This window comes from Rhincodon typus, chromosome 11 (genome assembly GCF_021869965.1).
Source record: "Rhincodon typus isolate 14 chromosome 11, sRhiTyp1.1, whole genome shotgun sequence".
Lineage (NCBI taxonomy): Eukaryota > Metazoa > Chordata > Chondrichthyes > Orectolobiformes > Rhincodontidae > Rhincodon > Rhincodon typus.
Window position 1 is genome coordinate 43797772 of NC_063342.1, and position 27746 is coordinate 43825517.

The following is a 27746-nucleotide window of genomic DNA, read 5'->3' on the forward strand; positions in this document are numbered from 1 at the left end:
TACAATTTTCTGTCTGTCAGAATCAGTTTCAAGAGACATTTGTATTGGTGAAACTGGCTACAGCGCTACCTGGCTGTGGCATACAGCAGCATACCCTGTTGCAGACAAAGTATGGCCAATCTTCATCAAAATTAATTTAAATCCAATTCGCCATCTTTCAGTTATGGTATCTGTGTCTTTGTCATTGCAAGACTCCAATTTTCTGCTGTGTCTGGGAGGAATTGTCTCTAGCTGCTGCAATGTAAAGCACTGGTGGTTTAGACATTTCATTTGAGACACACATCAGCCTCTTGAAAGTTGTCATAAAAATGGCAGTTCTTTGAGTGATGTCTGATATATTCTGTAAAACTTGCTGTTAATATTTTCCATGGTTTCTCACAGCATTTTTAATGCCTCACATGGCTCTTTCAAGTACAGGTCAAATAAAAAGTTTTTTGAAAGCATGTTATAGCAAACCAAGAATTTCTACTTATGAACATCTCTATTGCCAGCAATAACCATAGTCTCCAATCATATGGAAATTGGTAAAATATTTTATCTACATCTCAATAAAATGAAATAGTTTTCTAGTCTACGATATTATTTTGAATAATTTCATTTTGACAGCACTACCTGCTCTTCTTCAATGGGAAAGAAGATATACAAAGACCACTTGATAGAGTAAGACATTATTAGTGAGGTGAGATAATGTTAAGGATCATAAAGCTACCTTATCAGTCAAGCAGGGCTTGAGCTAACTACTAATAAGATCCTCATAGAAATTTCCATTACAGCAATATGTATCAGTGTATCTGCTCACAGAAATGTTCCTACCAGCAGTAAAACCCATAGAGTAAGGCCCATCTCAGAACATAGCCTTCAGCAATACAAGAATCTGGGCATGAAATTTCTGCCTTGTATTTAGGAACCTGCCTTTGGATTTGTAATCAAACCTCGAAAGGAGGTCAATAAATTTAGTGCTTAGAACAATGAAGGTTTCTGAACAAATGACAACTTATTATTAACACAGGCAAATGAAAATGTTCACTGTGACAAATGGTTCACATAAGAGGATGAAAGATTGAATGCAGCAGGGTGTTATATATGGGGAAAGAATTAATTTATGCTGTGCAGGAATTAGAGATTGCTAAAAACACAGATTAGGCCCGAAACATCAGCCTTCCTGTTCCTCTGATGCTGCTTGGCCTGCTGTGTTCATCCAGCTCTACACCTTGTTATCTGAGAATTCTCTATTTGTCTTTACTGCAATTACAGAGTAGCACATCACAGGAGCTAGTGATTCAATCCACTGAGGCGGCAGTTTGGGATTTTCCATAGAGCAATCCGTTTAGTCCCACTCCACCACTCTCTTCCTTCAAATATTTATCCAGTTCCTTTTTGAGGGGCACAAGTTTGTATTTCTCCCCTCCCTCACCGCAGACAGTTCATTCTCAACCAAACTACTTGCTGCCTCATGCTCTGTCTTGTACCTCTGTCAGTAATTTAAAGTCTGTGCTTTCTGGTTTCAAACTCTTTGCTCATTTACTCTACACAACGATGCCTCTTCCTCTTCAGGAGGTTTAGAAATTTGACATGTCCATAAGGTCCCTCACCAACTTTTACAGATGCACCATAGATAGCACACTATCTGGGTGCATAATGGCCTGATATGGCAACTGCTCTACCCAGGACCGTAAGAAACTACAGAAAGTGGTGCACACAGCCCAGACCATGGACTCTATTTACACTTCTCGCTGCTGTGGAAAGACTGCCAACATTATCAAATACCCCTTCCACCCTGGTAATACTCTCTTCCAACCTTTTCAGTCAGGCAGAAGATACAGAAGCTTAAACACACTTACCAACAGGTTCAAGAACAGCTTCTTCCCTGCTGTTATGAAACTGCTGAATGGACCCCACTAATTTCAATTCTAATGTTGATCTATGCAGCTGTAACCTTGTATGCCTTGCTCTGTCTAAACACCCCATGATCTGTATGCCCTTATATGGTATGATCTGCCTGTACTGCTCGCAAAACAAAACTTCTCACTGTGCTCAGTTACATGTGACAACAATAAATCAAATCAATCAAGAGTCAAAGCCTTTACGACAGAGACATCGACTTTATACAAGCCCAGTTTTTCCAGATCACCCACACAAATACATTCTTCAATTGTGGGATCATTTGGGTAAATCTCTTTGTAACAAAGCCTTCATGTCCATCTTATTGCATGAAGCTGAGAATTGGACACAATGGAAGAGATGTTGATCCTCAGTAGCAGGGACCAAAAGAATGGTCAGCTCAGCCTGCCATCTGAGTAACAGCACATCCACACAGACCAGGGTCTTCATTGTTAGGGTCTAAGTGCATATTGCCATCTGCAGTTCAAAGGCAACCATAGGAGCTGATAAGTGCCAAGGCAGGCTGGTGAAAACACCCATCTCACTGTGAAGTACCACCACACTGACAATAAGTAAGTCTATCCAGCAGTCACCTCTTACACACTCACGCTCCATCTTTGACAGTTCATGCCCTTTCGCATGGCTAAGCCCACAGCTGCATATGCCCTAGGCTAGATTGTGCTCACTGTCCATTGCCTGTCATTCACCAAAGCTAATGCCAATTTACCCACTATATAGAAGCAACTACACTATAATGACTTTTATGTGTACAAACACTACAAAATGTCATAGACAAATTTCCACTGCAGGCAAAAACTGTCAAACCTTTAGTCCCTTAAATTTCAACAACTGAAGATGCAAAACACTTGTCACTGCTTAACTTTGTGTGAATAAACACTGTACACTGGAGATTAAACAGTTAGAGCTGTCGATCAAAGGGGGTACATTGTTTTAAGAGTAAATGGATATTTGAGCTCTTTGTCAAATCTCATTGTTGGGGTATCCTAGAGTACACTGCTTGGTCCTATACGCCATTTCTACTGTTCATAACATTCCTAGCTGGTCATCTCAACTCCAAATTCCCACACCATCCCAATATCTTCAACTGTCTTATCATCCATAAATCAATTTTAGTCTTGAAATGTTCAATAACTGAATATTCTCAAGTGTCTGAGAAGGAGAAAGTGAGTTTCAAAGGTCCACAACAACGAGTGGGGAAATCTCTCATCACAACAAATGTAATATTTCATGGGCAGTTGTGTGCCACAGGGAGAGTGTGGGATAGGGTTACATCAAACAAAAACAACCCAAGGTCTCCGAGGCATTCAGATCACATTATAACCAATGACATTTTTAATTTAAAAAATCTAGTCAGTTTTAATGTAAGCAGCATAGCAGCCAATTTTCACTGAACAAGGAATTAAGTACAGTATTTACCATCGTATACAGGAATGAAATTGAGGGTAGGCAATGGTTTAACATCTCATTTGAAGGATGTTATCTCAGACAGTGCTGCATGACATGCAGTCTGCATGCCCATGCAAGAGTTGGAGTAGATCTTGCACTCAAACTTTTCACTCAAAGGTGAGTGTACCACCACTGTTGACACCTAATGATTTCTTTTCCTCTTTCTAAACCACACAAGAGGACACTCTCTACTTGAGCTCACACAAAGATTGGTCGTTTTGTATTGCCAAAGCTCAAGCATTAAGCTCAGGCAGAGGTGGGGAGACAATTGAAGGTAAACAATATTCTAAGACTTTATCACGGTGTTCCATAAACAAAAGTAATGAAAGAAAGATGTCAAAAGATTCAGCTCAGCAACAGTGCTACATTAAAGCTTGTTGGGAAGATAAAGTACAAAACAAAAATGCCAGGACATGATAATGCCTTTATTGTTTATTTTTGGCCCTGTATTGTGAGCAATAACATGATCTATAGATAGCAATGGGTTTGAGGGATGGCATGAGAGAAGGTGGAAGCATGAGTGGGGATATAGAGGAAGAGCAGGAGGAAGCATGTTCCAACTTGTCCAAATTTATTTTTTCTCCTTTCACCTCTACAAGTCAAAAACCACTATTTAAGTATAATTCAGTATGTATTCTGGACTTTAGCTCTACTGGCTCTCTAAACTGGCTGACTGGCAGGTGAACCTTTCATCTCCTAATATGTAAAATATCATATATATGTGAATTAAGCAGATATTAATTTATTAATACCTATGCAGTTGCCTTATTTTCATGTTTTTTTTTAAATGGTCATTTTAGTGCAGGTAGTTTCATTTAATCCAAATGGGTATCCCAAAGTTTGCCACTATTTATGATAGGGTAACAAGTTTTATGATTAATTTTTGTCCTTTTGAAATCATTTTAGTCCACATACATTTGCAGACACAATCACATGACAGATGTTGAAACTCAATTCATAGCGAGTCCAGACTTAACACCATCCTAACAAGTTCCATAGAACAATGCTGCCAGCGAAAATACTGAGGTGTCATTTTTGAAATTCTAAAACTGCCAAGTTGCAAAGTGGAACATCGATACAGTGCACAGGTGCACAGCATAGAGGGGTTTCCCTCTCCTCTAGGGGATCAATATCTAGTTAAGTAATTGGCAGAGTCAACTCTACCTGTGTGCTGCCCAAAATTTGGGAAATGGAAGCAGAGAGATGCCAAAGTAAAAATCACAAAGGAAAAGTCACTGTATAGCCATTGTTCTTTCATGTTCTCCCAAACAGCAACTGCAAATTCCTTCTTACAGTTCTTCTACAAAGCAAACCATAATGTGTGATCAAGGAAGACCAGAAAATTAAGGTATGTTATACTTGAGAAAAATTATACAAGAGCAGAGGTGCTCAGAGTAATTACACGCAATTCAGAGTTATGTACAGAAATGTCTTCACCCTGAAATTGCATATGTTCAACAATGTTGTTAAGCAGCCTTCAGATAACAGGATGACAAAGATTCTTCTATTGGAAGTATGACAGACCTGCTTATTGAAATTGTTGCTGAACCAAGTAAAATATGCCAGCACTCTCATTATGTTAGTGGATCCTAAATGGCACAGTAACATCCCTAATTAATCATTACATGACAGTCAAACTACTCAGCTTTTGTTGTGCTGAATTTATTTTCAACTGACTGAGCATGGAAGTTGGGTCATGGTTGACAGCCTATTTTTTCATGTCCTGACAACCTGCAGAAAAGCGTTTGAAACAAATAACTATGAAAATCTCTCTAATTTTCCCCCCACCACCATTCCTCACTTTCATGCCACAACAGCTATATCTACCTCACCTATCTCTTAAAAAAAAATATTGTTTTGGCCTCAATCACTTTCTGTGGCAGTGAATTCCACAGGCTCACCCACTCTCTAGATGAAGACATTTCTTCTCATCTCACTCCTGAAAGGTCTCTCCCTCACCCTTAATCTATCTTCAGCTGCTTCATCAATGACCTTTCCTCCATCATAAGGTCAGAAGTGTGGATGTTCGCCAATGATTGCTCAATGTTCAGCACCATTCGCGAACCCTCAGATACTGAAGCAATCCATGTTCAAATGCAACAAGGTCTGGACTGACAAGTGGCAAGTAACATTCAGCTACACATATGCTAGGATTTGACCATCACAAAAAAAAGACAATCTAACCACTACCCCTTGGCATTCAACAGTGTTATCATCACCGAATCCCCCACTTTCAACATCTTGGGGTATATCGTTGACCAAAAACTCAACTGGACTCATCACATAAACATTGTGGCTACAAGAGCAGGCCAGAAGCTAGTAATACTGCAGCAAGTAACTCACCTCCTAACTCCTCAAAGCATGTCCGCCATTTACAAGGCACAAGTCAGGAGTGTGATGGAATACTCCCCACTTGTCTGGATGAGTGCAGCCCCAATAACACAAGAAGCTTGTCACCATCGAGGACAAAGCAGCGCACTTGATTGGTACAACATCCACAAGTATTCACTCCCTCCACCACTGACCCTCAGTAGCAACTGTGTGTACTATCTACAAGATGCACTGCAGAAATTCACCAAGGATCCTCAGACAGCACCTTGCAAACCTAAGATCCCTTCCATCTAGAAGGACAAGGGCAGCAGACATATGGAATACCACCACCTCCAAGTTCACGTTCAAGCCACTCACCATCCTGACTTGGAAATATATCACCATTCCTTCACTGTTGCTGGGTCAAAATCCTGGAATTCCCTCCCTAATGACATTGTAGGTCAACTCACAGCAGGTAGACTGCAGCGGTTCATGAAGGCAGCTCACTACCACCTTCTTAACAACAACTAGGGATGGACAATAAATGCTGGCCAGCCAGCGACGCCCACATCCCACAAATAAATAGAAAGGAAAAAAGACCCCTGGACCTGGATTTCCTCACCATCAGTGACATTCATCCTGCATCTACCCTGTCTAGTTCTGTTAGAATTTAATAGGTTTCTAGCAGATCCCTCCTCAATACCTTCTGTCAATACAATCCTAATTGATTAAACCTCTCCTCATACGTCAGTCCTGCCATCCCAGGAATCAATTTGGTAAACCTTCACTGCACTCCCTCTGTAGCAAGGACATCCTTCCTCAGATAAGGAGACCAAAATTACACACAGTATTTCAAGTGTGGCCTCACCAATGCCCTGTATTAATTGTAGCAATACATCCTTGTTGCTGTACTCGAATCCTCTTGCTATGAAGGCCAACATACAGTTTGCATTCTTTCATGCCTGCTGTACCTGAATGCTTACTCTCAGTGATTGGTGCACAAGGACACCCAGGTCTTCTTCAACATTACCCTCCGAATTCACCGCCAAATAATCATCAAACTTCTTATATTTGCTTCCAAAGTGGATAATCTTATATTTATACACATTATGCTGCATCTACCATATAAGTCCCCACTCACTCAGCCTGTCCAAATCACATTAAACATCTCTGCATCCTCCTTAGAGCTCAATCTTCCACCCTGCTTTGTCTCTCCTGCAAATTGAGATATTACATTTAGTTCCCTCTTCTAAATTATTAACATATATTGTGCACAACAGAAGCAGAACATACAGACAGTGTTGGTGCAGGGTCATCACAGAAAGCATGCCTCTTTTTTACAAAAACAGCTGTTATATCCAGTGTGGGTGAGGGTTCCAAAGTTATTTTGTTAGCTGAGTGCTAATGTGCAAGTTGCTGGAAAGGGGAGTAGAATGCCAGCTAGTTGGATATGCAGTCATGTGGGCAAGGGGTTAGGGTGGCAGATGGATGGGCAAGGGGTGCCAGTCAGGTGTTGGTCGTTTCAGGAAGTCGGGACCTGGCAGTCAGTGAATGTGAGTAGGGATCCTATGGCTAGAGGTCAATTTTACAGTTAGTCAGCTGCTAGAGTAGATTTCAATCCTGTAATCTTTACAGGCTAACAATTCAGGTCAGTGAGTCAGGAGTCTGGTGTTTTGACTCAGAGAAAATGATTGTTTCAGAGGACAGGTCATTGCACATTGGAAGTTGAAATTTACTGGTAATTACTGTAGAGTCAGTGGGACTTCCAAGAGGTCCTGATGTGCATCTTCCTCAAGATGTCTGATCTCTGATCATCTTGATGTCAAAGGATCTGGTCCAGTATGTTTGAAACATGATTCCAGATGCTGTATAACTGTATGACTATATAATCTAATGAACAATGACCAAGATGTAAACCACATGACCAAATGTCAGTGTTGTGCTGCAATCAAGAGTTTGAATACATTGTTCCCGGTAATGGCAAGTTGTAATCTATTAAATAACCCATCTGAGCATTAATTAACTGAATTGGCTCAGTCTCTTGTTTCCTGATAACACAAACACGCCAGATGCAAATAGTTTAAGAGAGGATATTACTCCAAATGAGAAGTTAAAATTTCCACATATTATTATTAGTTGAAAGAAGTTCACAACAGGTTCCTTCTTTTCTATTTTAAACAATGTATATCACAAATGACTTTCACATCTGTAAGTCACCCTTACAACAGCGTATATTTAATTTGGAATGCAAGAACTCATTGGTACCCTAAACTGTGAGTACACTCCATTTTGTTGCAGCCAGATTCAAAATAACGATGAACACAAGTGCAATCGACAATCTTACCTCAAGATTTTGCCAGCAAATCTTAACACTATAGAGTCATAGTCATACAGTCACGCAGCACAGAAACAGACCCTTCGGTCCAACCAGTCCATGCCAAATATAATGCCACACTAAACTAGTCCCACCTGCCTGCTCCTGGCCCATTTCCTTCCAAACCTTTCCTATTCATGTACTTATCAAAATGTCTTTTAGATATTGTAATTATGCCTACATTTACCACTTCCTCAAGAAGTTCATTCCACACACGATCCACCCGTGTAGAATAATTGCCCCTCACGTCTTTGAAAAATCTCTTTCCTGCCACCTTAAACGTATGCCCCCTCATGTTGAAACCCCCCATCCTAGGGAAAAGACACATACCATTAACCCTATCTATACCCCTTATGATTTTATAAACTTCTCTAAGATCACCTCTCAACCTTCAACGCTCCAACGAGAAAGGTCCCAGCCTACCAAGCCTCTCTTTATAACTCAACCTTCCATACCTGGCAACATCCCGCTAAATCGCTTCTGAATTCTCTCCTGCTTAATAATATGCTTCCTATAATTGGGCAACCAGAATTGGTGACAGTACTCCAGAAGAGGCCTCATTAATGTCCTGTACAACCTCAATATAACTTCCCAACTCCTATACTCAAAGGACCGAGCAATGAAGGTAAGCATGCTAAATGCTTTTTTTAACCACCATGTCTATATGTGATGCAAACTTCAAAAAAAAAATGTACCTGAACCCCTTGGTCCCTCTGTTCTACACTACTACCCATGGCCCTACCATTAATTGTACTAGTCCTACCCCTGTTTGTTGCACCAAAATGCAATGCCTCACATTTATCCAGCATGAACTCCATCTGCCATATTTCAGCCCGTTCAATCAAGATTCTTTTGTAATTTTAGAAAACATTCTTCACTATCCACTATAGCACCAATATTGGTGTTATCTGCAAACTTACTAACCATATATCTTCTATATTCTCATCCAAATCATTTATATAAATGACAAACAAGAGAGGACCCAGAACTGATCCCTGCGGAACACTGTCAATGACAGGCCTCCTGTCTGAGAAACAACCCTCCACCATTACTCTCTGTCTCCTGTCATTAAGCCAATTTCGTATCCAATCGGCAAGCTCACCCTGAATCCCATGTGAAGTAACTGTACTAATTAGTCTACCATGAGGAACCTTGTTAAAGGCTTTACTAAAGTAAATAGTATCTACTGGTCTGCCCTCAATCTTTTTGATAACTTCCTCAAAAACTTTAATCAAGTTTGTTAGACTCTACTTTCCTTGCACAAAACCACGCTGACTATCCTAATTAATTTTTGCCTTTCTAAATGCCCATAAATCTTATCTTTTAAAATCACCTCCAACAATTTACCCACAACCAAAGCCAGACTCACAGGTATATAGTGGGCCGGTTTCACCTTACAGCCTTCCTTAAACAAATGTACAACATTACCCACCCACCAATCACCAGGCACCTCACCCACAGTGATAGATGATGCAAATATTTCTGCAAGGGGTCTTGCAATTTCCTCCCTTACTCCCCACAACATTCTGGGAAACATTAGATCAGGTCCTGGAGATTTATCCACCTTTATATGCTTTACGACTTCCAGAACCTCCTCTTCTGTAATGTGAACTTTTTCTAAAACATCACAATTTACTTCCCTGCATTCAATAACATTCATTTTTTCTCCACAGTAAAAACTGATGCGAAATATTCATTTAAAATCTCTCCCATCTCCTGGGGTTCAACCCAAAGACAACCTCCTTGATCTTTAAAAGGGCCCTACCCTGTCTCTAGTTACCCTCTTAATGTACTTGTAGAATCTCTTTGGATTATCCTTAACCTTATCTGCCAATGCTATTTTATATCCCCTCTCTGCCTTCCTGATTCCTCTCTTAAGAATCCCTCTACAATCTTTATATTGATTAAGAGATTCAATTGAGCCAAGTTGTCTATATCTAAAATAAGATTCTATTTTATGTTTGTCCAGAATCTCAATATCTTTATTCATCCATTGTTCCTTAATCTTACCATCTTTACCCTTCACTCTAACAGGAACATAATGCCTCTGAAATTTTGTCATCACGCTCTTTAACACCTTTCACTTGTCAAACGTCCTTTTACCTGCGAACAGTCTACTTCAATCAAATTTAAAAGTTCTTGTCTCATGCCATTAAAATTTGCTTTTCTCCAATTAAAATCTTTAATTTTTATGGAAGGCTTATCCTTTTCTATATCCATTCTGAAACTAATGGAATTATGATCACTGGACCCAAAGTGTTCCCCCACTTTTACTTCAGTCACCTGCCCAAAAGATGATCATATTGTGCTCCTTCTCTAGTAGAAGCATCCAAATATTGATAAAGAAAATTTTCTTGAATACATTTGACAAATTTTTCACCATCTATACCTTTAATACCGTGGTAGCCCCAGTCAACGTTTGGAAAATTAAAATCCCCCATTATTACAACCTTATTATGTTTACATATATCTGACATCTTCCGCATATTTGTTTCTCAATTTCCCTCTGACTATTGTACAATCCCATCAAGGTGACCTTTCCTTTCTAATTGCTACCCATATATTTTCACTGGATGATTTTTCAGAAATATATTCTCTAGTTTAGCAGTAAAGTATTCTTTAATCAAAAACTCTGCCGCCTTTCTTGCCTCTTTTCCTATCCTTCCTATTACATCTAAAACTCAGATTATTGATCTGCCAGAATTGTCCATCTCTCAGCCAAGTTGCTGTAAGAGCAATGACATCCCACTCCCATGTTCCTAAACATGCCCTGAATTCATCAGCCTTACATACAAGGCCCCTTGCATTGAAATAAATGCAATTTAGTTCTTCAGAGTTACTACATACTCTGACTCTCTCGTCTTTCTTTTCTAATTGACCTGCTCTCTTCACACTCAGAACCTTCCTCAATCTTTCTATTTACACTGCAACTTAGAAGTCCATCAGCAGCACCACCACCCCAACCTTACCCTGTCAAGAAGAGATTCCAATTGTCCTAAAACCTGAATCCTGAACATGACACCACCTCTTCAGCTATTGATTTATCTCCTTTATCCTTTTGTTCCTTCCCTCATTTGAGATTTATATTCCCTAATTTTTCCCATAATTCTAGATTTCCTCCGATTAAAAACTTTTCTATCGCAACTTTGAATACAAAACATTTTGGATATGCTGAGGTGCAACATTTATCTCAGATTATGAGAGATTATGAGCTGTACAAATGGGTTGATAAATATATTAAAGGTTGAGATAGACATTTTAAATCAGTAAGGGAATCAAGGGCTTTAGGAAAAGGCAGGAAAGTTGAAGATTATCAGATCAACCATTATCTCATTGTTTGGCAGATCAGACTCAATAGATTGAATGGCCTACTTCTATTATGGCTCATAGTTAGACCTTCTGTGTGCATATCGTGAGGGTCTAAGCAGAGCTTGCTGATTGGATAAACACATTTAATTCTGGGAAATGGATATATTGGAGGCCTGAGAACAAGGTATAACGAAAGCAGAAGATAGAAGGTTCAAGAATGAAGTGCAACATTTAACAAACCGTAACTAGGGAGCATAAAGTAAAGTATGGAGAAAAGGATAGTGAATAGGATTTTAATACAGGTACAGAATTTAAAATTGAAGCCATGGGACCTTGAACAAAGTCAAATGCAGGGAAAGATTTGGAACTTCGACTTTTTTCAAATACAGAGGACTCTTGAATCAAGCTTACAAAATGGGTAACCATTACTGCGCATAACACTGTACCCTGGTGAACTACAATTTCAGAATGCACCAGTCTCAATACAGGGAAACATAGTAGCTAATTTATATATAGCAGATCCCACTTAATTGCATGGGCTAAGTGCCCCTTACTAGGGGATCAGAATCAAAACGTGCATATCATCAACATGGTAACATGGACCTCAAAAGTAAATTATCCAAATCTATTCTCCACAACCATCCATTTTCCCACACCACCTGCCATACCCACAACCCACTGAATTTGCTTTCCCCCTATAGAATGACACTTGTCAAAAAGTACAGGCCTTGGAGATGAACACAAAATATGTTTCACTCTTTGCTGACCAAACTTACTATGGATGTGAGAAAACACAGTGTGGAGCTGGAGGAACACGGCAGGCCAGGCAGCATCAGAGGAGCAGGAAAGTTGATGTTTTGGGTCTGAAGAAGGGTCCTGACCCAAAACGTCAGCTTTCCTACTCCTCTGATGCTGCCTGGCCTGCTGTGTTCCTCCAGCTCCACACTGTATTATCTCTGACTCCAGCATCTGCAGTTCTTACTATCTATGGATGTGAGAAAATGTGTTCTCCTTCCAAAATAATCATTTGTTATAACATGGCTACAAAAATATTTTGCTCAGACTTATGAATTTATGGCTTCTGTCAAAACTGTAATCAATGTAGCTTTTCCCCATCTCAGCCAGACTCTCATGCTTCAGCCTAGAAAGTGGCATTTGTAAATATAGCAGGGGGCTGGACTTTTAGGTGAGAATTTGTGTGAAAGCACTAATTATGATCAGGGATGAGAGTAAGACAAAGTGGTGAGATAGAGGGTGTGGTGATGGGGGGCAGAAAAGAGACATCAATTGGCTGAGTGTATTTTTTGTCTTATGCAAGGAAATTCCTGACAGCACCATATTACTTAAACATTTCTTCCACATTCATGCGCTGTCCACAAGTAGACATAAACCCCTTTATATCATTCACTAAAGTCATGAAAGCCTCATTTAAACAAACTTTGCACTTTAAGCCACCAGCACTTGCTAAAGCACTTTTTTAAAAAAATATTAAACTATTTACAATAAATTACTTATCAATAGTTTTGGTTTTACAATCTCTGTAGAAAACCCTAACATTTGAAGAGAAATTCAAACCTCTAGTTACTAGCTGAAAGAGTGGCTTTTATAAAAATGTGAAAACTTGATGCATCAAATGAATAAAAAACATTATTGACTAAACATTATTTTTGCTCAGTACGCAGCTTCCATAAATGACTCGACGCTATTTCAAACAACATTCCCCATAGAAACAGTTTTTTTTTTAAACAGCAAATAATTAATGCTCCCAACTTGCTATGGATTCCTTGCTTTTTTTTTTACCCCCAACATTTGCAACCTGGTAACTTAATTCCAAAATTGGCTTTCACTGTGACGGCTACGCTATTGAGTCATTTCTCCAGCTCCAAGCTAGATGAATCTTCCAAACTCCTTGATGTCTTAGGAATAATCTTGAAATGAAGTGTGAACTCCAACACATATTCTATATGGCAAATGAGACAGTGAGCATTTTCTCTGTTTCCATTGCAGACTGGCTGATCCTACCTCTCAGTCGACTGTGAACAAAACAATTGTAAGGCACTTGGTACTACAGAGGAGTCTGAAAGTGAATCTCAAAATATCTTTTTTTCACCATCTTCTCCATGACAACAAGAAACATTAGCTTTGTAATGAAACAGGAATGAAACATTCTTTTGATCACAGTTTTCTTCCATCATTAAGATAATGGAATGTTCACGGCACAACTATTAGAATTCTAACACCTTTTGTAGAATTTAGGAAAGTCAGCATTTCTTCGTGTTATACTCAGGTAGAAAAGTATTTCCTCCAGTCTTTGTTGCTGTGTCTATCCTAGTTTCTGAGGAGATAAACCATTGGTCTAGACATTGATGAGGACCAAAACACACTGTTGACACTATCACACTATTATGAATTCATTGGCAACAACACATAGCACAAAGGTTACACGACCTGGAGAGTGAAATTAAAAGTAAAACCACAAAATAGCCTTTCAGTGACTTAAAAGAATATTATTTGTCAATTTAGAAAACAATGATAATCATTTTTTGAAGTGTTATGACCAGAAGAGGATTGAATTTACTTCCTTTTTCAAAAAAAATATTCAGTTGGCTCGAAAGATTTTTAATCTTGTAATTTAGTTTTAGCATAAAACCTATGATTGTTGAATCAATGCTTTGTATCCTCAGTATTAAAGAAATCTACACAGTCTCACTGACAGATGTTTCTCTGATTTGTTTTTCATTGGGCACTATCTTCCAAGATGATGGGGAACAGGGAGAGAAAGAGGCATATACACATAGACACAGTCTTCCACAGCTGCTAATATAAATCCATTTTTGTTGCTCTCTGCTCTATGTGAAAGCAATTGACTGAAATATAGTTCATTTTTGAATTTATGTGCCTGCCATAATCATTTTTTCGAAACTGGATTATCTGGAGGTGAGGCCTCCATCCCAACGAGAGAAACTTCTGAGAATTCAGAAAAAACGTTGCATCACAAAAACACAAAGATATCTGCTTTGAAATCAAATACATTCCTAATCCAAGTTGAGGTAATATCGCCACAATTATACAGGTGGTTTGAGGCTGACAAGCTTCACATGATACAATTACTACTTAATGCAGCCAGGCCAGAAGAAGGGCTGTTATAGGTACAGTTGTATCTTTACTTACACATTCTCAAATAAAATGTTCACAAAAAACAAGAAACAGGTTCAACCACCGAAAGAATCCTGACACAATTCATTATTTTTCATTGTTTTCCAGAATAGTCTTCACTAGCATCAGTTCAAAGCTTATATAAATATGCTTACAATTTGCTTTCAGTAAATGTATAAAAGCCTAGTGTTGTGATTGCAGAAGACTGTCAACCACTCCATTGCTATCACACTACAGTATGATGCACGTGTTCTGATGGGACCGACATGTAATATTAGTGATGCGCTGAGTGTTTTCGCACATAATCTCTTATGAAAACACAGATGCTGCATACAGCAGTGATTAGAGATTTCACTGAAAGTCTCTGTAGAAAAAAAAATTTAATTTGGGGTGTTAATGCTGATTTAACTTTAATGAGTTCCAGAAAATGAATTCACTCATGATTAGACTCTATTTGAATGAGACAATTATGCACTTGTCAAGAAGATTTCCATTACTCATCAAAGCTACACAGATTCTATCTACTATTATAGTTCATATTCAATTTCTTTTGATAAGCTTACATATTGTATCTATCCTGTGAGGCTTCATGAGAAAGTGCTTAACCAATATTTCCACGATCTGATAAAGATTTAAGTAGCATTTTTTTCTGGTGAGCTTGTTTGGCTTATTTGACTAGACAGATGAGGATTCAGAATAATGCCGGTCGCTCAAAGTTTCATCCTGTTCCACCCAAGATAGACTTGGACCCAACCCCTTAGCTTGCTCCATAGTAATATCATGGTATGAGCAATGGTGCGGCGACACTTAATGATCATGGATCTAACTTGCAGAAGTAGTATTTTTCTGATGTGACAGCATTAAAACAGTGATTCCTCAAAACAGGACTGTGTTTATGCCATAACATTTGTTTTAGACTTGATATACATACACTGATGAGAATTCACAAACAACTTAAATTATTCGCACTTCAACTTGCATGTTTTTAATGATTTCCCAGAGAAAATAAATAGAAAACAAATGCAGTTGACTGCCCATTAACTGCTGCCTAATCAGAAACATAAATATTTGGCAATTTTTTCATGTTTTGAAAGGCACATGTGCAAATGCTCAGAATGAGGAAGAGAGAGAACTTAAACTCCTGTTGGGATAAGAGAGATTTGAGATCATTCCTTAAAAACATGCGTACATCAGACATTTCCCAAATTTTGTCACTGATGCCCAAGCTACAGTACTTGGGTTCCGTTTACATGAAGTTTGTCTAGGAAAAGAATAGCAAATGCATAGAATGTGAAAGAATTTCACTGCATAGTAAATGATATCACCATGCAAGGTTAGATCTTCCCATGGTTTTTGCATTCTGGAGAGTTGCACTAGATTTTATCTCTCTCAGTATCTCCTTGCAAGAAATAAGAACTTTTCTCAAAGCTACTCCATCAAATTTTCATGTCCGCGGTCAAAGATACTATTATGCCTTCAACTGCACATACAGCCAAACAGAGCCAAGACCAGGATTAAGTACAATAGAGAGAGTTATAGGGTGATGATAGCTGCTACAAGATGATTGATTGGTTTAATTTATTGTCACACGTGCCTAAGTACAGCGAAAAGCTTGGTTTGCGAGCAGTACAGGCAGATCATGGTGAGCAAGGACATAGATCATAGGAATAAAAAGAACTTGGACAAAGTAAGGCATACAGATTACACTGCACAGGACTTGCGCTAGGCAAGATCAACATTAACAAGGTCAGCATTATTTGAAGTTAGAGATGTTTAACCTATACTGTAGAGCTGCAGCAGTCAATATTGCTCCACTTACGTTTGACTCCTTCGTATTCTCGTTTCTGGGGTTGGGTTGGCTGTTATAAATTAGGTATGTACAGAAACCTGCTTTCAAAATAAACTTGTAATTAAGCTGCTGTCAGGATCCCAGCTGATATTAATACTGACTAAGTCACATCCCAGAATGAAACATGGCCTGACAGAGCCCAAGTTTTATTTTTCCTATTCATTTACTGTGGTCAGTCGCTAAACATATTCATAAGGGGCTGCCGAAGTAGACCCTTGTGTTGGCACCTGTACAAGCTGGATGGGTTGTTCCTAAACAGTGCCAGGACGGAGTTCCTTGTGGGGTGTTTAGAAAGTAACACCCGGGTTCAAGAAATACTGGGAGGAGCTGATGACATAAAGGATGATTATGTTAAAAAGGTGGAGTCGGAATAAGGGTGAAAGTAATGAAGTCCAAATCAGGATTACACCACATGCACGAACGTGCACAGTGTACAGTTCACAGTTAATAAGACTGGGGAAGATTCTGTCATGGACGGCCTTGTAGGATTATGACTCAAGTCCAGACAGATCTCGGTGCTAAATATTCCGGTTATGAAGTTTGCAGAAAAGTTATGAAATTAAAAAGGGGACAGGTGGTATTTTTGGTTAAAGAGAACATTGTTGTACTGGAGAGAAAAAAAGTGTTTCAGCACTTTTAAGGACAAAATTGAATTGCCTACAGCTAAGGAATAAGTAATATGTACATGGACTGGTGTAATATGAGCCAGCAGCTGGTGAGAAGGACATGAGGAACAAACTTGCAAGAAAATCACAAATATAAACATCAGAGTCGTTGTATAGTGAACTTGAATTTCATGTATATCAACTGAGACAGTGATCACCTAAGGGCAGCAAGGGGCAAGGGATCCTAGATGGTCTTCAGGAGAATTTCCAACAGCTTCAGTTGTCCACTCCAACACTATTGAGCCTGGTTCTTGAGAACAACTTTGGCCAAGTAGATCACGTGATAGTGGAAAGTACTTAAGGGACAGTGATCATTGCATAAGCCACACTGTGTCTCCATGCTCATTTTACCAAAGCACATCACCTCACACTTCTCTGCAATAAACTTCACCTGACACCTATACATTTACTTCAACTTGGCAGTGCCCTTGTGAATTTCACTGTCCCCTCATTTTACAATTCATCCAACTTTTTTGTCATCCACAACTTCTTACATTGTCCCCTGCACACCAATATTAACATAATTTAAGATTGGGAAAATAAAAGTTGCAACACTGACCCCTGAGGATCTCCACTACCAACCATCTTCCAGCCTGAAAAAAATTACCCATTAACCGTTACTCTTTGATGGTGGACAATGGTATTGGTCAATCCAGAATCAGAATAATCAATGGGTGGAGAGCCAACGTCAATGGGTCAAGAACACAGCTGGGCTACACAGAATGAAACCACAATGTTGCTTGTAAAAACAATAGCTGAATAGTGAGCTACCTTCAGAAAGGAAATGGTTTGGACATAGTCAAGGAATATTGCCTTAATAATAAAAAAGGTCCTAACCCTCCCACATTAAGGAGACAGAAATTAAGCTAAAGGAGGAAAAAAGGTGTGTTTCTGACAGGTGTCAGGCAGTAAATACAATTGAGAATCAAGTTGAATACAGAAGGTGCACAGGAGAGATGAGAAAGCAAAGAGATTATGAACAAAGACTAGCAACCAGCATAGGGAAATTCTAAAGTTTTTTATTGGCACATTAACAATAAAAGGGTGGTAGGAAGAGCAGTAGGGCTGATTAGGGAAAGGGCATTTACATTTATAGGCAAGAGACGTGGCTGAGGTGTTAAATGACTACTTTATATCAGTCTTTACCTATGAGGCAGATATGGCCCAGACCATGGTGACAGAGGAGAAAACTCAATCATTAAAAAGGTATAAAATTGACATGGATACGTTGTCAGTATTTTAAATTAATACAATACCAGAATCTGATGGGATATATGCAACAATATTGAAGGGCATCAAAGCAGAAATTATCTTGCAAATCTTCCTTAGATTTGAAAGTGGTGAATTAAGGTTGTAAAGATTATCCTGGCAATTACAAACCAGTTGGTTCTACTTTGGGGGTGGGGAAACTTCGAGGCAATTAATTCTATCCTGAATAGTAATCGTACGGAAAAATGTGGTTTGATTCAGAAAATTCTGCATGGGTTTAAGGAAAAATCATGTCTAACCAACCTAAAGGTTTTTCTGAAGAGGTAACATAATCTGTTGAGGAGAGCAAGCCTGATCATGTGGTATACAAGGTCTGCCAAAAGGCATTTGAACAGTATTACAAGTCAAACTGGTGAGAAAGGTACAGGTCATGGAAGAAAGGAATGTGGCAACGTGGTTGCAAAGTTAACCAATTAATAGCAAACAGTGCATTTCTTTTTAAACTGGAACAAGGTTTGTAGTGGAGATCCCCAGAGGTCAGCATTGCAACCCTTGCTTTTCCTGATAAGCAAGTTATCTAACAATTTCAAAGTTTTTGGATGACAAAAATTTGTTGTAAGCATTGGACAGTATGAGCAGACAGTGTAGGAATTCATAAGGATATTGGTAAGCTGGAGTCCAATGCAGAGAAGTGCAAGGTGATGAGCTTTGGTGCAAAGAACATGGAGAGATAGTGTAATAAATGGCCCCATTCTAAAGGTTATGCAGGAACAGAAACCTAGGTGCATTAATTCTTAATGGAGAGAGAACAGGTCAAATAATTAAAAATTCTAGGCTTCATATATAAGGGTGCAGAGTACAAGAACTGTGGAGGCCTTGAAGAACTTATAAAGGATACTGGCTACAGCTCATACAGAGTATAGTTCTGGGTGCCACATTATAGGAGAATGTGGATACACTGGAGAGCTCCCCCCACCCAGCTGATCCTGAGATCTCTGCAGACAAGGGGTACAGTGTCCCATGGAGGTAGCGTGATCTGGAGTATATGACTTGCTTCATGAAGGAATTTGATGGACTAACCATCACAATTGCGATTATTTGGTACCAAAATGTCCTCAGAGTCATTGATGTAAATGCTGCCATGCTTTGGAAAAAGAGCATCTGACTGTCTTATTAATTGATAAGCTTCAGGTAAGAGTCACTGACCCCTCTGTCTAGACTTTCCAGTAATCAAAACAGTCTCAGTAATCTACTCATTCAAACCCTCAACATTTAATACACGTTTCAATGAGATAATCATACATTTTCATGATCTGAGAATACAGTCCCATTACACTCAATCTTTGCTCCTGGGACAGCATTTCATCCCATGACTTGATTTAATTAACATTTTCTGCACCCCTTCTAAAGCCAAGTAGTTCATTTCTTCGGTAAAACGATAAATTCTGCACAACATTCCAGATGTTGCCTCAGCAAATGCATACATTACAGAAAGATATTCTTAATCTCCATGTAGCAATGACTAAAATACCATTCACCTTAATTGTTTGCTGTAGCTATGTGCTAACTTTCCATCATTCACGTCGGAGGACACTGAAATCCCCAAATACTAACATAGACTTGTCTGTTATGTTTTAAGGGCAAAAAAAAAAACTGCTCTATTCTTTCTAAAATATACTACATCTGCAACTTTCATATGCAATCACTTGATGGCTGCATGTCCCTTTGTATCCTCCTCACAGCTTACTACTGTCAACATGTTAAAGAAATTACATTCAGTCCCACTATCCATGTCATTCAGCTAGGTTGGATATGACTGAATAATCAACTTTCAAGCACTAATCCATTTAGCATTCCACGAGTTACACCCTGCCAAATGAAAATTACATTTTGCATCCTCTTTTCTCCAATATCAGATCATTAACATTTTAGCATAAATCCCATAAATCCTAATCTCATGCCACAAATGCTGATGTGGAACCATATCAACTACTTTCTCAAAATCTAGTGTGCTATATATCCTTGAGTTCCCCTTATCCAATCACATAGTTACACACCCTCAAAACTCATTCGTGTTTTACAGTTAAAAAGGTCAAGTAAAATGAGAAAAGAGGTAGGATACCCTAAGTAATAAAAGGGGGTATATACTGTATATGTCGAAGGCACTAACAAAGAGATTTAGGATGGAGAATCAGTAGCTAAGAAATAATAAGGTCAGAAATCACACAATACCAGGTTATAGTCCAACAGGTTTGAACAAGCACTTGGAACCTTATTCCTCCTTCAGCTAACACCTCCGAAAGCTTGTGTTCTCAAATAAATTTGTTGGCATATAACCTGATGTTATGTGATTTCTGACCTTGTCCACCCCAGTCCACCACCAGCACCTCCACATCAAGAAATAATAAGAGCAGAAGGTCCTGGGAGGAGCATTTTATAGGTATCCTAACAGTAATGAATGGTGGACTGAAAAGTAAGGATAGATCAAATCTAACGGCTCCTAACAGGGCACTGAAGAGGTATATGGGCTGTAACAGTGTTCGACCACAATCTGTAACCTCTTGGGCCAGAATATATTCCACTCCACAGTTAGCATCGTACCAGGGGACCCACCCTGCTTGTGTGAGAAGTGCATGTCAGATGCAACAGACATACCGTAACCTAAGGTTACAGTAGATTGCATTACTGCCTCACAGTGCCAGAGCCCCAAGTTCGATTCTAACCTCGTGTGACTCTGTTTGGAATTTGCACGTTCTCCCTGTGCTTGTGCTTGTTTCCACTGGGTGCTCTGGTTTTCTCCCACACAGATGTGCAGGTTAGGTAGATTGGTCATGGTAAATGTGGGGTTACGGGGATAGGGTGGGATGCTCTTTGGAGGGTCAGCGCAGACTTGATGGGACAAATGGCCTCTAAGCACTTTAGGGATTCTCTCAAAAGGCAAAGGCTCCATATATATTCACATATTCAATACTGGGGGAAGCCAAGCACATCAGTGCGGCAGGCAAGATGAAAATTTGCAACCATCTCCAGACAGAAATGCCGAGTGAATGATTTATCTTGGCTTCCTCCAGAAAGCCCCAGAATGACAGATTCCTGTGTGCAATCAATGTGGTACACTTCATCTGAGATTCAAACAGATGAAGGCACTGGAATGACACAGGCCCTCACTATACTCCAACCAAACAGCACTCTCCTTTCATGAAGCACACATTTTAATTTTCCCCTCGAGTCTGTATCCTTGTGTAATGTCCTGAAGGGTACAAGTAAGAAAGCTCATAAAGTCTCTTTTCAGCAATGCCAAAATGATTTTGAATTTAAATTTTTCATTCTCCAGGGTTTTTCAAATCCATTTCCTTGCATTCTCATAATGAAGCTTGCAGGGAAAAACAAAGTCATTCAGAAAGACAGGAATTTTGCAGAATTATATTAGATCAATTGCCCTAATTGCTCAACAGTAACATTGGCAAAACTGTCACACATGCAACATCTTTATTCCACTGGCATCAACTTGCACAAACAGAAACGCTGAAGTTGCTGCCAGAGACTATATACATTTCCAGAAAAATGGTACTGAGGCACTTCCAGAATTCAATGGAAAATCAATTGATTGACAAGAGCTTCCACTCATGTACTTGACATCAAACTGGATGAACCCTGGGAAAAATAAATACACTTCATGGTCTCTTAGAGATCAGCAAGTTCACCTACGTGTAGAATTGCAGGAGCTGGGTGAGATACTGAACAAGTATTTTGCATCAGTGTTCACTGTGGAGAAAGATATGGAAGCTAAAGAGCTTGTGGGAATAAGTAGCAATATCTTGAAAAGTGCCCACATTACAGTGGTGGTGCTGGATGTCTCAAAACACATAAAGGTGGATAAATCCCTGGGGCCTGATCAGGTGTAGTCTAGAACTCTGTGGAAAGCTAGGGAAGTGATTGCTGGGCCCCTTGCTGAGATATTTATATCATCGATAGCCAAAGGCGAGGTACTGGAAGACAGGCAGTTGGCTAAAGTGGTGCCATTATTTAAGAAAGGTTGTAAGGAAAAGCCCGTGTAATATAGATCGGTGAACCAGACATTAGTGGTGAGCAAGTTGTTGGAGGGGATTTGAGGGACAGGATTTACAAGTATTTGGAAAGGCAAGGGCTGATTAGGAATAGTCAACATTGCTTTGTGTGTGAGAAATCATGTCTCACTAACTTGATTGAGTTTTTTGAGGAAGTGACAAAGAGGATTGATGAAGGCAGAGTGGTGGATGTGATCTATATGGACTTCAGTAAGATGTTTGATAAGGTTCCGCACGGTAGACTGGTTACCAAGGTTAGATCGCGTGGAATACAGGGAGAAATAGCTATTTGGATAGACAACTAGCTCAAAAAGTAGGAGGCAGAGGATTGTGGTGGAGCGTTACTTTATGGATTACAGACCTATGACCAGTAGTGTGCCACAAGGATTGACGCTGGCCCACTGTTTTTTGTCATCTATATCAATGATTTAGATGTGAATATAGGAATATGGTTACTAAGTTTGCGGGTGACACCAAAATTGGTGGTGTAGTAGGTAGCCAAGGTGGTTACAAAGACAGAAGTTGCTGAAAAAGTTCAGCAGTTCTGGCAGCATGTGTGAAGAAGAGTCAGAGTTAATGTTTCGGATCTGGTGACCCTTCCTCAGAACAGGGAGGATCACCAGACCTGAAACATTAACTCTGAGTCTTCTTCACAGATGCTGCCAGACCCGCTGAGTTTTTCCAGCAACTTCCATTTTTGTTCCTGACTTATAGCATCTGCAGTTCTTTCGGTTATTTTCCAGCCAAGAAGTTTACCTCAGAGTACAAGGGAACCTTGATCAGATGGGCCAATGGGCTAAGGAGTGGCAGATGGAGTTTAATCTAGATAAAATGTGAGGTGCTGCATTTTGGTAGGGCAGGATGTATGTACACTTAATGGTAAGGTCCTGGGGGGGCCAAACAAAGAGACCTTGTCATGCAGGTTCATAGTTCCTTGAAAGTGGAGTCGCAGGCAGACAGGATAGTGAAGGTGGTGTTTGGTGTGTTTGCCTTTATCGGTCAGTGCATTGAGCATAGGAGTTGGGAGGTCATGTTGAGCCTGTACAGGACATTTGTTAGGCCACTGCATTCAATTCTGATCTCCCAGCTATAAGAAAGATGTTGTGAAACGTGAAAGGGTTCACACAAAAATTTACAAGGATGTTGCCAAGGTTGGAGAGTTTGAGCTATAGGAAGAGGCTGAAAAGGTTAGGGCTATTTTCCCTGGAGTGTCAGAGGCTGAGCGGTGATCTTATAGAGGTTTACAAAATCAAGAGGGACATGGATAAAGGTGAACAGACAAGGTCTTTTACCCAGGTTAGAGGTTTAAGGTGAAAGGGGAAAAATTTAAAAGGGACTTTAGGGGCAACTTTTTCACACAGAGGGTGGTGTGTGTAGGGAATGACCTGCCAGAGGAAGTGGTGGAGGCTGGTACAATTGTAACATTTAAAAGGCATCTGGATGGGTATATGAATAGGAAGGGTTGAGAGAGATATGGGCCAAGTGCTGACAAATGGAACAAGATTAATTTAGGATATTTGGTTGGCAGGGACGAGTTGGACAGAAGGGTTTGTTTCTGTGCTGTCCAGCTCTATGAAGCTATGACTCTAACTACTGTTAAGTATCCTCACTGGCCACGAAAAACCAAATGTGAGCATAAAATGTCAATATTTCCCATGACAGTAAATAGCGTACTTAAAAAAAACCCTTTATTATCTATCTTAATTCAATTGTAATCAACTGATTAATTTCTTTCAAGTGTAAAGTTACACCAGAATTCATTACAGCCTTGTATCCTGGCTTCATTCAAGGTCGGTGTTGTTGCTTTGTCACTGACTGAAAAGTTTAGAACGTTTGAGACATTATAATATCAGGTCAGCGTATCTAATTGCGAACGAATGAGAAGAAGTGCAACTTGAAATTGACATAACGCTTTCAGCATTTCATATCATATTTACTAGCAAAGCGCCATGAATGTGGTATGTGAAGTGTGAATATGAAAAGGAGGATCACCCATATTAAAATTATTTGGGAGCTCAACAATCACTTTGGATCCAACCTGATACAAGATCCAAAAGATCAATTTTCAGAGTGATCAAGTTTTAGGGTTAAAGTAATTTTTCCGCAGCAACAGTACACAAAAAACTTGATCTAATTTTTTGGTAATCATTTAAAAATTTTTCAATATACTTGCTCTAATAATTATTCAATCTCATAAAAGCCAAGTATTTGTGCAAATGTAGCATTGACATGTACAACTTCTTAGAGTCCCATATATAAAGCCCTAATGGATGAGTTGAGCTTTCTTACAGAACAGCTGCTTGTGACTTACCATATGTAATACCAAAATTAAAAGAAAATTATGAACTCACCCCGTTTAATGGGTATGCTTTCCATCCCAGCTCTCCTAGCGCAGCTGTTGTGTCTAACAGCACAACTGGAAATAAGTAAAATATTATTATTATTATTTAATTGACATTTGCAAAAGCAACAAATAATCAAAAAATACATTCATTTCCTGACATCAAGTAATGGTACAAACTTTCTGTGCACATATTACAAATTGCTGTGATTTCAAGAATAGTGCCAGACTGTAGAGGAAGAGTTAATTAAGTTTAGCAGCAAAGATAAACAGTACCGTGGCTTTAACAAATACTGTATATACTTGTGTAAAAGTCAACATTTTTAGACTATGTTTTAAGGATAAAATTATGGGCTCAACTACTACACGGATACTACTTTTGGGGCGTTGTATTGTCCAAAATACCGTCTCATTAGTAGAAGTCCAACTGATCTCTAAACAAATAAGAAAAAAAACAACAAATTATAGTAATTACTGGATAAAGAAAAGAGACAAAAATGAATCAGCAAGCTTTTATTTATACGTACAAAATGTGAAGTAGAAATATAATATAGTTTTAAATTACAATTACGTGGTACATCTTATATTAAACATGTCAAAAACAAAAGTTCATTATAATCCTGCAAAATCACACTGTTCAACATCTTCACTATCGAATAAAGCTTCATAGTCATCAGGATGAATGATATCATTGTATGGATCCTTTTCATCTTTGCTGTCCGTAGTTAGAGGTAGCACATCATGCACTTCTTCTTCATCTTTCATCCCACAGATGATCGCCCTCTGTACTGTTCAATGCGTCTTAAACTTTTGTGCCAAATTCTTCCGTTTCCCTCTGTTTTTTCTCGTCTACTGTTGTTTTAATTTTTCAAACAAACATTTTAAGCTTTTATTTCTGATTAAAAATTTATCAGACATTTGACTCCCATACAGTTTCACCGATCATTTCCTTGTTGTAACATTTATGTGCAGGATGATACCTTGACTCTCAAATGTTGATCTCTTATCTGTGAAGAACTAGGGTTGACTTTTACACAAGATATATGGAAAATTCCAGATTATTTGGCCAAAAATTGGGGGTCTACTTATACATGAAATCGACTTTTACTCAAGTGTATACGGTTGTTAAAAGGGCATTTTAAATGTTCAACAATCTGGAATTCAATGCCTGTTTGACATTGTGAAGAACAACACAATTATTAGCACAGTTAGTGCAGTCAAGTCAACACGAGCTGCAGTCAAATCTGTTGTAAACAAATCCCTGAATCTTACTAACATAATGTACAGAATGAACATTTATTTACACATGGAGATGAAGAGCCACAATGGCTTTCCCATTAGGGAAGACTGATGGATGCATGGCAATTTTAATATACTTATTTTGACAAGATTTTGTTTTGAATGGTAGACTAATGGATCATACATTTTTTTTAAATGTGCCCTTTCAGACAAAGCAAAAAATAAAAAATTGTATTTCCAGAGCACCTTTCCAAGTTTCAGGATGTCCCAATATACTTTCAGCTAAATAAGTATTTCTTTAAAAAAAACAGTCACTTTTATAAAGCAGGAAACACAAGCAACCAGTTTGCACTCAGGAAGATCCCACAACAGCGATGAGATAATGACCTGGTAATGGTGCTGATTTCGGATTAATATTAGACAGGGCATTTTAAGGTTGTGAAAATCTATTTATAAATGCAAGATTTTTTGTTTTGAAAAGGAAGAAACAATTGTCATTTGATCTGGCATATGACATGGTTAATAAATGCTAGGAGATCCTCTCCTTACCTTTGAAACAGCAGAAAGCATACCATAGAACCAGCTCAAAAACATGCATTTTGAGTGGTATTCTCCTTCATTGGATGACAGATCGTTTGATGATTTCAATAGTTCTGATGTTTAGTGTAGCACCGAGAGTAGTCTTCATGCTATTTGCCTTGCACTACTAGTTAGTGATATTTTTAACAGTTGCTGTATATGCTGTGTGACATAATGTTTAATAATTCATCAAATGAAAAATTTTATGACCTTCATAAATTAACAAGGCGATTTATTCACGATCGTCACTCAATAGCAGCACAGACTAAATAGTCCAACAACCAAATAGGTCACCTTTTACATATAGATATATATGTGTGCTATAAAAACGTTAGGCAGGATGCCGGCAGAATCCTGAAACTTAGCTGCAATGCGTGAATGCGAACATAAGCTCATTATTTATTCAAACACTTTGGTACCAGAAACCAAACAGGGATGGACGGTTCCAAGACGTTCTGCAAATCAAAATGTAATTTTTGTTATGCTATGTTTTCGTCCACATAGAATTAAGATTTGAAAGCTAATTCAAATATTCATTCTTTTCTAATTGATCATTAAGCATATTAATAAAATTGTCCTGATACCTAATCACAAAGCGTTTTTACTTAATAACGAAAACACCCAATTTAACAACATCTATCCTCGTGGATGCAACTTTCACTAAATTTTGAAGTCTTGATAAGCAGAGTTGGTTAAAATGTAAATCTCTGGCCCTCATCTGTGGCCATATAATCAGAAGCACTGCTAAAAGGAAATAACTTCAAAATATTCTTGTTGTACATTGGATTCTGTAGATCTCTGCACTTCATATTGACAAATGTGGTTTAATCTGTTTCTTGGCAGCTCATCATCTTAGTGCCATGTTACTATTCTGATGGGATGCATTAAGGATATATAAAATGCACCCATGGATAGAATTGCTTTATTTTTCCAATAATGTAAATACCTGCTGCTCAGATAGTGCTGAAATTGAATCTAAACAGAGTCTTTTTCCCTGTATGTATAATGAGTCCCGAGATGTAGAGTGAAAAAAGTGCCACGTTATTCGTGACATGAAAAATCTTAGTGAGCCACAGAGCAGCAACAAATTAGCATTTCCTCTCTGGGTGAGATGGTTTTAGTTTATTCATGTTGAATGCATTAGCACACAGGAAAGGGGCATACTTCACTTTTTTTTTAAATGTTAGCACTCATCCTTTTTCTGCACTTTTAGGGCAGAGGTTAAACAAAGGGCAAGGCTCCTGCAAAAATGTTTCAGAATTACTTCCACCATGGCACTAGTATAACATTTCTCATTCTT

General features: G+C 38.8%; 1 protein-coding gene across 3 annotated transcripts in view; it reads right to left on the reverse strand.

Annotated features, from left to right (window-relative positions):
* Window positions 1-27746, reverse strand: part of epha6 (eph receptor A6) — a 590517-nt gene that overhangs the window by 498047 nt on the left and 64724 nt on the right. For all 3 annotated transcript variants that reach the window (XM_048603194.1, XM_048603196.1, XM_048603195.1), the window contains one exon: window positions 24639-24703. In XM_048603194.1, the coding sequence (XP_048459151.1) occupies window positions 24639-24703 (65 nt within the window). The remainder of the gene's footprint in view (window positions 1-24638; window positions 24704-27746) is intronic.